A 14820-nucleotide genomic window follows, 5' to 3' on the forward strand; every position below is an offset into this window, starting at 1 on the left:
CCAGAAGTAACGACATGATTGATACAAAATATAACCTCTCAGAACTGCCCAGTCAAGAAAAAAACTATTCTAATAGCCCCACCCCTCTCCCCCAAAGCCCGAGAAGCGATCCAATAGGAAGATCGCATGCTAAACCTATGACCTTTAACCTCAGTCTCCATTTTGCAGCTGTATTAACAAAGTTATATGTTTACTGCACCGATCTTAGACATAATAAAAGAGATGAACAAATTTCAAATGTTGTAATGTTATGTCTAACAATAGTTAAAACATAACTGGCGACAGCCATCTTAAATTCATCTAAAGTATATTAATCATGTATTCAGAAAAGAATAAAGCCAAGCAAATAATATATTACAACTGAAGTTTTTTTTTAAAGACTTACAACTTATGCAAAAAATAAGTATGTGTATATATATATATCAAACCCAAAGCTATATTAATATTAAGGCAAGTGAGAGAAAAAAACTAAATAAACCAGGTCCTGTGTGGACATATAAAATGTGGAACAGATTTTCTTCAAAGTAACTGTAAATATATACTAATTATTAAAAAATCAAAAAAATTAAATCAGCCAAGTCCTGTATGGACATACATAAAGCATAAAACAGACTTTCCTCAAAGCATCTATAAACATCTCCCAGCTCGGAATTACCTATTCAAGTTACATTCAGCAAAGATTTAAATCCTTTAATAAATTCCCAGCCTTTGTCTGGAGGTTTAATCTTTTGTGGCTGAGAGTCAGGCGGAAAAATTATTAGACGTGCCTGATAACGTACGACGGGCGACATTTTCTTTTATATAATTCAACCATCAATTCCCGGTATTTCCTTCTTTCGGCAAAAATCTCAGGAGCAAAGTCCTCCACTATACGAATTTCTGTTGTATTGTAGATTAGCTTACCCCTTTTCCTTGCCTCTTGGAGTATAGCTTCTTTGGTTGTAAAATAGTGCAAGCAAAGTATGAGTGGTTGTGGACGTAATTTGGTTGAGGGTCTAGATCTTGGAATTCGATGAGATCTATTGAGTACAGGGTTTGCTTCAAGAATCTCATTAAAAAGTGAATATAGTATATCTGAAAGGAACCTTTAACAGGTCACCAGTTTCAGTATTTTCAGGCAAGCCCAATATACATAAATTCCTCCTGCGCATTCTACTGTCTAAATCAATTGTTTTTTTCTTCGTTCTTGATAGCTCCAAAGTAACATCATTAATTTTCTTTTCCATAGATGACATCTTCAATTCTTGCTCGTTAATAGTTTGCCTGAATGATTCCTGTTCCTTCTCAATTCGATAAGTAGTCTGTTTGAGCGTCTGAAATTGAAAATCCAAATTCTTCAAAGATTCTTGAACAGTAGAGAAGGATTTTTCAAGTTTTCTGTTAGCATCTGTCAGTTTATCAATCTTAGTGTTAAGCGAACCAAATTCAAGTTTCATATCTTGTATTCAAGAGAGTATTTTTTCTAAAGTAAAAAGTTCCTCCTATTTCTTTATTTGTTCCGTTTGTTCCGTTTTGGGAAGGGTCTTGGCACCTCTCAATTCAATACAGGATTGACTTCCTGCCATCGTAGTTAAGTCATAAATCCTTCAACAAAAATAGTAAATCTTCAAACTTAAAACGGATCGATCAGTGGAACGTAAGGTATAAAAAGTAGAGCTGCAGTGAAAACGCAACTCACTCCATTCGCTGCAAAATGGAGCAAGAAGTTTTTTTTTAGTCAAGGAAAGTTCAACGATCTTTGAAGTGCATTCAAATGCATTAGCAGGAAGACTGGAGATCATGTTAGAGTCCAGTTTCAAGCGAGTTATTTTTGTCAAATTGTTCAAAATCCCTTCAGGCAGTTCAAAAGGGAGCTGTGAAATACTATTTTGCATTTACCACCCTCTAGTCTTTTGGTACTATTCCTATGCAAGTGAGGATGCAAAGATCATCACCAGAGGTGCAGAAATATCTTCTCTCACTTCCTATAGTAACCTAGCGTACACACTGTTTGACCCGAAGGACTCACCTATTACGTGTTGAAATGCCAGATATTGTTGTCTGTTCTGTTAGTTCCACCGGGAGTAGATAACTCCGTAGTCAGACTAGGTGTTGAAATTTCTGGTGTGGTAGACTGTTCTGTTAGCTCCGTTGTACTGGGAGTGGATAACTCCATAGTCAAACTAGGTGTTGAAATTTCTGGTTTGGTGCTCTGTTCTGTTAGTTCAGTTGTACCGGGAGTAGCTAACTCCATAATCAAACTAGGTGTTTAAGTTTCTGGAGTGGTGGTCTGTTCTGTAGTCTTTGTGGTACAGGGAGTAAATAACACTGTAGTCATAATATGTGTTGAAATGCCGGATGTGGATGTCTGTTCTGTTGTGAGTTCTGTTGTACTGGGAGTAGATAACACTGTAGTCACAATAGGATTTGAAGTTTCTGTTGTGATAATTCCTTCTGTTGTAAAGGTATTCACGGCAGTTAATAAAGTAGTCATCAAAGTTGAAACTTGTGGAATAGTAGTTAGTGCCGTTGTAGTTAAACAGATAAATTCTTCCTCTTTTAAAAATAGAATAGTCAATTCAGCTCTAGCAACAGGACTGTCACATAACAATTTACTCGCTGATTTTACTCTCCTTTCATTTGCCTTCATCCACTTTCTCAGGTATATTAATTGACAGTCGCAAACAAAGGGGTTATTCTGCAGGTTGAGTCCACGGGGAGAAAGAGACCGCAAATTATTAAAGGTTCCATTAGGTATATTAGACAACTGATTATTGGCAAGATTCAGCTTTTTCAACTTGGATAATTCTTCAAAAACTTCATTGTCCAACGTGCTAATATTGTTTCCTTGCAGCTGAAGATCACTCAATTGTTTAAGGCCACTGAAAGCTTTCTTTCCAATAGTTGAGATCTGGTTCTTGCTCAGTCGAAGTTTAGTCAGGTTAGACAGTTTACTGAACACATTATCAGGAAGAGTGAGAAGTTTGTTTTCTGTCAAGGAAAGTTCAATGAGTTTTGGAGTGAATTCAAATGCATTAGCAGGAAGACTGGAGATCATGTTAGAGTCCAGTTTCAGGCGAGATAATTTTGTCAAATTGTTCAAAATCCCTTCAGGAAGTTCTGTGATGGAGTTTGACTCCAAAAACAACTTTTCTAACATAATAAGTTTAGAAAAAATGTCAGATGGGAGATGTGAAATACTATTCCTACTCAAAGAAAGCTCAGTGAGTTCTGAGAGATGGTCAAAAATACCTGTTGTAAGATTAGCAATCTGATTATTGTGAAGTCGAAGAACTTTGAGTTTTCTAACGTTATCAAATATTCGTGCAGGAAGATTCTTTATCTCATTTCCTCCCATATGCAATTTTTGAAGCTGTGAAAGTTTGTCAAATATTCCACTTGGAATCTCACGTAAGCTATTGTCAAACAAACGCAGTTCCTCTAATTTCAGAAGTTTATCAAATAATCCCTTTTCTAGATTCTTAATACGATTTGTTGTCAGGAAGAGATTCTTCAGTTGTGGAAGGTTGTCAAAAACCCCAGCATTCAATGTTTCCAGTGGGCTACCGTCTACCTCAAGATGAGTGAGATTACTGAGACCATCCAGGGCCCCAATTTCTATTGTCGATATTAAATTATTCATAAAATCAATCCTCGTCACTGTTGCAGGATAATTGTTAAAGGCTCCAGATCTTAATGTGCTAATATTAGTATTCATCACGTGTATTTCTGTTACATTGGAAGGTATATTCGCTGGCATTTCCTTCATGGATCTTTTGTTACAAACAAAGACTTCTTTTTGGAATTCACAATCAGAAGAGCAAGTCGCAAAAGTGCACAGAGTCAGAATACCCAAAAACCATTTGGAAGTCATGTTCCTGTGAAGTAAAAAGACAAGCATGTTTAGAAAATAAGTACTTCATATTTATGGAGTGGACTGATATTAGAATATAATGTCTGTTTTAATTTTATATCAGTTTCTTAAATAATAATACAGATTAAATTTCTTCAGACTCTAGGCACATTTCCTCTTTTATTCCTCATCAGACCTATCATCACTGTTCTTCATGTATGTATATCATCCTATCATCACTGTTCTTCATGTATGTATATCATGCCTTGTTGGTTTCTTTAATCATACTCACTGAGGCCTTCAAATATTCCTTTATCGTTGTCCTAATTCCCTTCTTAAACACCTTCCTGGCCACCTTATAACTCCTCAGAGCCCTGTCTGATCTATGCTTCCTAAACCTTAAGTACGGTTCTTTCTTCTTCTTCACTAGATGTTCCATATCTCTTGTCAGCCATGGTTATTTCACCATAATATCATTTCCCTGCCTCAATGAGGCAAACCTATCCTGAACCACGGACGAGAACCCTATAAGAGAAACAATAAATTAGCAACAAGTTTCCAATAGGGCAGTTGCGAATCATTAGATTTGTGCTGTTGGAGGGAAGATTGGGAGTCAAAAACCAAAAAAATTCCACTCATGTTCACTCTGGATCTGCAAGAAAACCCAGTTGTCCCCCTTTCCCGATCTCTCTCTGTAAAATCGAATTCTTTTAACCTCCAAAATGACATTCATTTCCCTGTTGTGCAATATGATTGAATCTCCATTTATTCTTCCCTCTGACTCCACGTCGCAGATCCCAACTACTCAATGCACACTGACACTTTTCCTCATGTCAGTTTGGTTCTTCTGCTGTTCAGCTTTTTCATTCAGATTCTTGACCGTCGTTGTGATTTGAGTAAATTCTCTCTGTCCTTTCTGTCCAGACTTCGTATAATTTTAAATTTTACTATGGATTGCTCAACCCTCACTGTTCTATGAAGAATGAATGCAACTTCTCCACTACACACAAAAGCAACCAGCATCCTTCTACACTGGAATGATTCCAGTACATTTCAGGTTTTTTTTTAATTTATTTTTTTATTGAAGTTCATCATCAAACAAACATTTCTATAAAATGTATTTCAGACATTGTGCATATATATCATATAATCATATATGTCACAAATCTCCACAAAGTATTTATCTGAGGTATAGACTTATAGAAAAGAGCGGAAGGAAAAAACAAGCACAAGGAAAGAACTATGTACAAGTAGGGAGTGATTCTTTTCTTTTTAACAACAGATTCATTGATTTGTCAGAATAAAATCAGGCCTATGAGGCATTATGTAGTTAAACCATTTTTCCCAGTATGAATCAAATTGTTCCAGCTTATGATTAACAGATGCTGCTATCTTCTCCATTTTGTAAATGTCCATTGTAATTTCCATCCATGTATTTAAATTTGGGCTCTCCTGTGATAACCATTTCCTAGTAAGAGTCTTTTTACCAGCCACCAACAGTATATTCATTAAATATTTATCTCTTTTCAACCATTCGAGGTATATATCCAAAATATATGGTCTTACTCTCCAAGGGTATTTCACATTTAAAGATGTCTTGTAGGGCATTGTGTATCCCCCTCCAATAGTTTTTGATAACAGTGCAGTCCCAAAACATATGATAATGATTTGAATTTTGATTTCCACAATTTCTCCAGCTAACAAGGAGGTTACTATCATAATGGGATTTCTGAGAGGGTGTAATAAAATATCTTATCAAGTTTTTCCATCCAAACTCTCTCCATTTCCGTGAACTGGTACACTTCCATTGATATCTCCATATTATTGCCCATTCTTCCTCAGATATAATTATCCCTCCTTCCTTCTCCCATTTTGTTTTAAAATATAAAGTCAAATGCGTTTTAAGATTTGACAACCCCTTATACATGCTTGAAATGATTCTACTACCATTATCTGAATTATATGCTTTTCTAAAGAGCTCTATCAAGCATGTTATTTGCCTTGGTTACATTTTTAAGCGTCTTATTAACATATTGTCGCATCTGTAAATACCGATAAAAATCTTGTTTTTCTAATAAGTGTTTCTCTTTAAGCATTTCAAACCTGAACAGTGTTCCTTCTTTCATTATGTTGCAAAGAACTGTTATTCCTTTAGCTGTCCAGTCCTTAAATCTAGCATCCAATTTATTTGGTGTAAAATCTGAGTCATATGCACACCATTTAAGAATTGCAATATCGTCCTCTAGATTATATTCTTTTATACTAGTTTTCCATATTTTAAGTGTCAATTTTACCCATGGGTTATCAATAGTATTTATGTACCTTTGCTGTTTGTTATCAGCTAAAATTGCTTGTATGGGGATGGGAAGTACCCACTCCTCAATGTTTTTCCATTGAGCGTCATATGATGGGTTGCACCAACATATCACAGCTCTCAACTGGGCTGCAAAATAATAATCTCTAAGAGAAGGTAAGCCCCATCCCCCCTTTTCCTTTGCTAACTGCAAAGTTTTGAGACAAACTCTAGGCCTTTTACCCTGCCAAATATACCTTGATAGCATCTTGTTCCATTCATTGAATTGATTTTGATTAATCTCTATTGGTAGGGTCTGAAAGAGATATAACAGTCTGGGCAGTACATTCATTTTAATAGACTCAATCCTTGAACTGAGACTGAAAAAAGGAATTAGGTTCCATCTTGCTACATCTTCCTTAATTTTTTTATATAAAGGCCGATAATTACATTCTGATAATTTTGCCAAATCTTTTGGCATAATAATGCCCAAATATTTGAAAGACTGTGTGCTAAGCCCAGGGGTATCTACTTTCAATTTCTCTTGGTGGGCTATAGTAATATGAAAGTAATTGGGTTTTATCTATGTTGATCTTGCATCCTGATAATTGACCATATTGTTCAAAGGATTGCATCAATTTAGGTAAAGAGTATGTTGGTTGCCCTAGACAGATCAAAATGTCATCTGCGTAACAAGCCAATTTATGCTCTGTCCCTTTAATAGTAATTCCCTGATATCTTCATTTTGTCTGATGTATTGAGCTAATGGTTCCAGATATAATGCGAAGAGTAGCGGTGACCATGCACAACCCTGTCTCATGCCCCTTTCTAGGGTAAGATTATTTGATAAATATCCATTGATTTTAATACTAGCAGTCAGGTTGTCATATAATGTCTGTAGTTTTAATAATTGTGTCTTGGAAACCAAATGTATGTAAAACTCTGTAAAGAAAATTCCAATTAACCAAATCAAATGCCTTTTCAGTGTCCACACTCACCACTATTGCTTCGATTTTATTTTTTTGTATATGATCCATAATGTGAAGTGTCCTTCGTATATTGTCTTGTGTTTGGCGTTGTCGTATAAAACCTGTCTGATCATTGTGTATCAGGATGGGTAGAAACTCCTCTAATCGTTTGGCCATGATGGAGGTAAATGATCTATAATCTACATTAAGAACAGATATTGGTCCAAATGACCTGCATTCCATTTTATCCTTGCCCTCTTTCGGTATAGCTGAGATTATCGCTTCCTTCCAACTGGGTGGCATTTGTGCCTTTTTTAGAGCCCAGTTCAGTGTGGGGAGTAAAACAGGAATTAACTCATTTTTAAATTCTTTGTACCACTCTGCCATATACCCATCTGATCCTGGTGGCTTGCTTAATTTAAGCCTACTAATTGCAGCTTTTAATTCAACTTCAGTTATGTCAGCAGTCATCGTTCTATTTTGTTCTTCACTTAAAGTGGGTAACTCTAGAGAATTCAAGAAGGTGTCAATTTGGGTTATGCTTCTCCCTGGAACTTTGGAATATAAAGTTTTGTAAAATACTTCAAAAGCTTCTTGAATTTCACTTAGCTTATTTTTTATCATTTTCGTTCTTGGGTCCTTAATTCTGTGAATTGTATTTTCTGCTATCATTTTTTTCCAGTTTTCATGCCAGTACTTTCATAGATTTTGATCCATTTTCATAATGTCTCTGTTTCAGAAACATTAAATTTTTCCTGATTTCTTATGTAGCCAAACTATTAATTTCATTCCTAATTTTTCTAATTTCCTCTAATGTATCCTGTGCCAAATTCAATTTGTGTTTTGTAAGTTCCTTCAGCCTATTTTGTAATTCCTCTGTTTTATTTTTTTCTTATATGAAGATATCGCTATAATTTTCCCTCTGAAGACAGCCTTCAGAGTATCCCATAAAATGGGAGGTGAAACCTCTCCATTATCATTAAATTCTAAGTAGAGACCAATTTCTTTTTTAATTTGTTCCTTAAAGTACAGATCATTGAGTAGACTTGAATTTAGTTTCCAAATAGTATTCTTTGGTTGTAGGTCAAAATCAATAGATAGATATATAGGTGCATAGTCACTTACATCTATTGTCCTAATTCCACAGGTGTTCATTTTGTCTTTGTCTTTTCCAAATGTTATGAAATATTCTATTCTTGTATATACAGAATGGGGAGCAGAATAATGAGTGTAATCCCTTCTGTCGGGAAAAAGGTCCCTCCATATATCAATTATACCAACATCCTCAAAAAGTGTATTAACTTTCTTATGTAAGGATTTTGTTTCATAGGTTTTTCTATTGGAAGGGTCTAAGTTTGGTTGCAATTGTAAATTTAAGTCTCCCCCACATATCAGGAGACCTTCTGTTTCCGCTACCATAATATCAGTAATTTTCTGAAAGAAACTAATATCACTTCCCGGGGGGGGGGGGTGTATATATTCAACAGAGTAACTGAATTTCTGTCTATATTCCCCCTTACCAGAATATATCTGCCCTCCTTATCTCCCATTTCAAATACTTTTTCAAAATTTAGCTTACTTGAGATAAGAATAGCAACTCCTCTCCTATTCCTGATTTATATGAGGAGAAAAAGAAATTAGTGAAGCCCATTCTCTTTAGTTTTCTATGCTCATTATCACTTAAATGAGTTTCCTGTAAATATACTACATGGGCTTGTTCTTTTTTCATTTTTGGATAAAATTCTATCATGTTTGATTGGATTTAATAGCCCTTTGACATTAAAAGAAATGAATTTTAAATTGTCCTTAGCCATCTGTATTTATCTGTCAATGTATCATTGAAATTAGCAGAATAAAACTTAATCGATCTACTCCCTGAACAAATAAGAACCAGGAAATGCAAATAATAACAAAAATGGCAACGAATGTGTGATTCCAAGGCTGAGGTCTCTAGTAGATGACCCTGCGTTGAGATAGAGGAAATGTCTAGCTGTGGGGGATAACCCCTCCTACTTGCGAGTTGAGGGCCCCCATTGCAGTATTCATAAAAGTCAGTGACCAAATCCATTACACAGACAAGATTTCCCTGTGTACTCCTCATATATATATATATACACACACACACATAAATATATATAAATATGTTACATACATACACATATATGCATACATATATATATTTTCATTTTGGTGGGGGAAAAGGAGTAAGTAAGTGAATAAAGAATAACAACTAAGTAATATAGAATCCACATTATAATAAGTATTTCTCGAGATAGGTATATCACCGTCTACTTTTGCTTCCGTTTAGCTTCTCAACATGTTTAAAGTTAGCCAAACCTTATGGCTCTTCTGGAGGGGGTGAGGACTGTCTTTGGAAAACTCCCAGTCTCTTTCTGATATATTTCTCTCGGCCTCCTCCCGTCTCCTGCCTTCTCGATTCTCACACTATTTCCCAAGCGGAGCGGGATAATTCCTCTGCCAGGCTTTCCCTCGGTATGATCACACTGACGGGCAACCCTCTGGCCTTCATATCTGTAGTCGCCTCTTCCACTGTCTGATACAGTTGGATCCCATCTCGATAAAACACTTGATGTTTAGCAGGGTACGGAGTTTGAAATCTAATCCTTTCTTGCTTTAGTATTCGCTTTACTTCAGAGTATTCTTTACGTTTCTGCAGGACCATGGGGAAGGGGGTAATCTTGGTCGAAATATATTAATTTATCATCTAAAAACACCCTCTTCTTACCCCAGGCCCTTCATAGAATCTCCACCTTGGTACTGTACCAAATGAATTTAATTATTATTGAGCGTGGCTTCTCTGCTCTATCTCGGGTAGGCTTCGGGACGAGCGCGCAATGCGCTCTCTCAATTTCCAGTTCCATAGTCGAGGGAAGCTCCAGTGCGTCCCGCAGCAACTTTCCGACAAACTCTGTCATAGACAAGCCCTCCGCTCCTTCGGGAACGTTGTAGATTCTGATATTTTTCCGCAGTGATCTTCCCTCCAGGTCAAGCAGTTTACCGACTTGGTGATTTAATATTTTTATCATCCATTCCACGTTTTGAACGCGATCTTCCTCCTTCCCAATTCGAGTCTCTGCCACCGCTATTTTCTGATTGACGTTGGTGAGCTCTGACTTAATATCATGTAGCTGCTGCTTTATATCTTTCTGGAACTCCCTTATCGCTTTCAGAATTTCGATCATATTCACTGCTTCACCTGAACGAGGCCCAGCGTCCGCCTCGCTGGCACGCGGTCGGGTAGGAGAGCCGCTCGCTGCACTCCTCTCATCAGCAGGCTCCGCAGTGTCGCTTTTTTAATTTCCATTCTTTTTCCCCATTCTTGCCCCTCTTATCCGTTCAAATATTTTCAAAAAATGTTATATTTGATGGGTTAACGGAGCTTAATACTCATTTTTCTGGAGGAGCTAGTGACTTAAGCTGCCATTCTCAACGATGACGTCGCAGTACATTTCATCTTCTGAGTATATCTCATTGAAGGTGAATCTCGTTGTAAGTATCAGGCCAGGAAAGCATCTAATTAGAGGAACATCTGCAGGTGATGGTGATCCCTCATCTCTGCTACCTTTGTTGAGGCTTTGAAAGGTGCTATCAGAGTATTCCAGGCAGGTAACGCTGGGGATTTTGGAGATGGTACGCACGGAAACCACTGAATGCTGGTTGTACAGAATGACCCTTTAGAGTGCTGAATGAAGGCAAGAGTGGGCTGATTTGCCCAGGATGCTCTTGAATTGTTTGTAGCTGCTTCAGACATGTGGAGAGTGTTTAAAGATCAATTTCACAGAGCACAGGAAAGGTGCGTTCCTGTTAGATGGAAGGACAGGGATAGTAAGATAAGAGATGTCCAGAGAGGAAATATTTGTAAAGCTTCAGAAGTTAGGATCAAATGAAGAGCACATGAGGAGTTTAAAGAAGCCTGAAAAGAACCAAAGAAGAGAATAAGGAAAGCAGAAGGGGTCATGAAAAGACATAACTCTTTGTAGCGGCATTCTTCCAGACAGGTGAAGACTCCTCCACTCCTGACCTGTGGCAGTAGTTTATCGAAAGAGTTTGGATCATCATAAGGTGAGTTATTCACTGCTGAATACAAAGTCATTCTGTGCAACTAGGAAATGAATGAATTCTCACAGCCACTGCCAGACAGATTTAGTTAATCCATCTCCCAACAGAGAATCTCACTTTTGGACTGCAATTCTTTTTTAAAACCATCTTCCTTCCCCTATATCTAAGATTTCTGCTCACACAAAGCAACGACTAATAAATACGTGTTCACAATCATTTCATAAGTGAAAAAATATCTGTATATGTCAGCACTTAACAAATCTATTGAATGGATTCATAAATTGCATAAAACTCTATGTTTAACATTCAAAATAATTGGAGAGGTTTACCAACTTAGAGTTCATTTCAATCTAAAAAATAATTAATTATCTTTCAACCAAAACATAAAGGCATATTTTTTTATTACCTACACATTTTTAAGATAAACCCTCAAAAGTCTTAAAATAACAATTGGTATATTCAGTTATGTAGTTACCTTATGAGTGAGCAAAAACCAGAAGAAAGGAATTTAACAACCTTGTCACAATTTACTTCTACACAACTGGGAAAGGCACAGCTCCTCTGCTACTGAAAACTCTTGATAAGGTTGTTTACCCCATTACTGTGTTTCCTACTATACTTCATTTGATAAGCACCATAGCAACTAAAGATCATTTCAAAACCTGCTAGTGAAATGATTGGCTGGAACATGGGCGTCAAAGTTTCTTCTCTTCTCCTGAGATATTGACCGCTGTAAAGGGCATACAATTTGGTATCCTTCCTTGGTATGAGACAGGAACAATTCTCAGGTTTTAGTGCACACAAGAAATTCTACAGGCACTGGAAATCTTGAGGAATGCAAACAAATTGCTGGAGGAACTCAGCAAGTCGGGCATCATCAATGGAAGGAAATAACCAGTCGATGTTCCAGGCTGAAATGCTTCATCATGAGTCCTGTATCTTGGAGATTTAGTACCATTTCTTCAGGATGACTGTGGACTTCTTGCCACAACGCCAAACCTGAAATGCCTGCGTGCATGATGCTCACAGTTCAGAATGACAGTCATTCTCAACCATCTCAACTGACCAACACAACCATGTGCTTGCATTGAATTAGAATGCAAATTCTTCCATGAATGCTCATCTTTACTTTTAAGTCTTAACTAACATGTTGCACACTTAATTCAATTTTTTTCAATGGTATTAGTGCAGAACTTGTCTGCCAAATGTTAGCAGGAATAGAATTTAGTCAATATCAAACTAATCTCTTTTATATCTCCTGTATGGTTACTTCTAACTAGATAACTACAATAAGTTTGTGGCCTAAGGTAGAAGGAGTCAATTTTAGAAAACCTAGCACATTTATTTTTCCAGATAGTCCCCTCCTACATGTACACACTTAGTCGTGGACCATAAGAACCTTGGACCTCCAGGAAGTGTCCACAGAAGGGGTGATTGATAAGGTCATGGCCTAAGGTAGAAGGCGATGAGTTATACAGCTCTCGTTACATGCACATGCAGGTCAACTCTTTGAGAGATTATGCAGAAAGTTTGAAGTTAATAACTCATCTCCTATCTTAGGCCATGAACTTATCAATCACCCCAATGAGTTATTTACTAAATATTTAGTTTTACAAAGAAGGAATCCATATGTTCCTAAACTCCTGGACTAAGTTGAAAAATAAATGTGCTAGGTTTTCTAAAATTGACTCCTTCTACCTTAGGCCATGAATTTATCAATCACCTCTTGTATTTGTTCTGTTATGTTAGAGCTGGATCAGATAATTTATACGATCTGCCCACCAAATATTTTCAAGTTATATCAATGTATTTCTAAGAGCTATCACTAAAAGATTTGCAAAATTGCAGCATTTGTTTCCCCAGCTCTTGATATTTGGGAGGGTAGTGATGAGGGAATGTTTTACTACCTTAGTTCTACTCCATTTTTTTGCTTTCTTGGTGGAACAATGGTTCACATTGTCAGTTTTTTCCAAAGACAGTGCTTCAATTAAACAGTCATTGGTGGGACCATCAATACTGAATTGAATTGAGTTGACTTTCAACCTTCATGTACATGAGGAATAAAAATCTTTACGTTACATCTCCATCTAAATGTGCAATGTGCAATTTATAGTAATTTATAAGTAGTATTACAACAGGATAGTCAATATAACATAGAAATACACTTGGGTCAGCACGAATTAGGCAGTCTGATGGCCTGGTGGAAGAAGCTGTCCCAGAACCAGTTGGTCCTGGCTTTTATGCTGCAGTACCATTTTCCAGATGATAGCAGCTGGAACAGTTTGAGGTTGAGGTATCTCCGGTCCCCAGTGATCCTTCAGGACCTTTTTACACACCTGTCTTTGTCACTGTCCTGAATATTGGAAAATTCACATCAACAGATTCGCTGAGCTATCTGCACTACTCTCTGCAGAGTCCTGCGATTGAGTGAAGTACAGTTCCCATACCAGGCAGCGATGCAGCCAGTCAGGATGCTCTCAATTGTACCTCTATAGAAAGTTCATAGAATTTGGGGGCCTATACTGAACTTCTTCAACTGTCCGAGGTGAAAGAGGTGCTGTTGTGCAGACCACGTGAGATCCTCAGTGATGTTTATGCCAAGGAACTTAAAGCTGTTTGCTCTCTCAACCCCAGATCCATTGATGTCAATAGGGGCTAGTCTGACTCCATTCCTCCTGTAATCCACAACCAGCTCCTTTGTTTTTGTGACATTGAGGGAGAGGTTGTTTTCTTGACAGCACTGTGTCAGGGTAATGACATCTTCCCTGTAGGCTGCCTCGGTATTATTTGAGATTAGGCCAAACAGTGTAGTTTCATCAGCAAATTTAGTTAGCAGATTGGAGCTGTGGGTGGTGACGTAGTCATGGGTATACAGAGAGTAAAGGAAGGGGCTTAGTACACAGCCCTGAGGGGCACCTGTGCTGAGGGTCAGAGGGGCAGAGGTGAGGGAGCCTACTCTTACAACCTGCTGGCGATCTGACAGGAAGTCCAGGATCCAGATGCACAAGGCAGGGTGAAGGCCAAGGTCTCTGAGCTTCATATCGGGCTTGGGGGGAATTACGGTGTTGAATGCTGAACTGTATTCCAAGAACAGCATTCTCACATAAGCATCCTTCTTCTCCAGATGTGTAAGGACAGTATGTAGAGCAGAGGCTATTGCGTCGTCTGTCGATCACTTGCGTCAGTAGGTGAATTGTAGGGGGCCTAATGAGGGTGGTAGCATGCTGCAGATGTAGTCCTTGACTAGCCTCTCAAAGCATTTGCTTATTATTGAGGTGAATGCGACAGGATGCCAGTCGTTCGGACATGTTACCTTGGTCTCTTTAGGTACCGGAACAATGGTGAATGATCTGAAGCAGGAGGGCACTCTACACTGGGAGAGGGAGAAGTTAAAAATGTCTGTGAACACACCTGCCAGTTGTTCTGCGCACATCCTGAGTACCCGCCCCGGGATGCCGTCCAGTCCCGCAACCTTGTGACTGCCCACTCGTTGGAAACACCTGTGTACTTCAGCCTCAGAGATGACCACGGTGCAGGTCACTATGCTAGATTGACCAAGCTGTGAACGTTTTCAGCAAAATGGTTCTCAGTGGTGTCTAAAACCTTGGCAAAATCTAAGTTACCGTAAACATAATACTGACTTGCAA

The 14820-nt window shown here is 37.9% G+C and overlaps 1 protein-coding gene across 1 annotated transcript; it reads right to left on the reverse strand.

Moving 5' to 3' along the window:
* Nucleotides 1-1880: 1880 nt before the first annotated feature.
* On the reverse strand, nucleotides 1881-11760 carry LOC140725557 (uncharacterized). Its single transcript, XM_073041171.1, has 2 exons — nucleotides 11649-11760; nucleotides 1881-3857 (listed from the first exon to the last, which is right to left on the reverse strand). The coding sequence occupies exon 2, from the start codon at nucleotides 3851-3853 to the stop codon at nucleotides 2249-2251; it is 1605 nt and encodes a 534-aa protein (XP_072897272.1). The 5' UTR covers nucleotides 3854-3857; nucleotides 11649-11760; the 3' UTR covers nucleotides 1881-2248.
* Between the last annotated feature and the right edge of the window lie 3060 nt (nucleotides 11761-14820).

This window comes from Hemitrygon akajei, chromosome 3 (genome assembly GCF_048418815.1).
Source record: "Hemitrygon akajei chromosome 3, sHemAka1.3, whole genome shotgun sequence".
Lineage (NCBI taxonomy): Eukaryota > Metazoa > Chordata > Chondrichthyes > Myliobatiformes > Dasyatidae > Hemitrygon > Hemitrygon akajei.

Coding starts and splice junctions, on each gene's coding strand:
- LOC140725557 (XM_073041171.1), bottom strand. CDS start 3,853: ATGACTTCCAAATGGTTTTTGGGTATTCTGACTCTGTGCACTTTTGCG.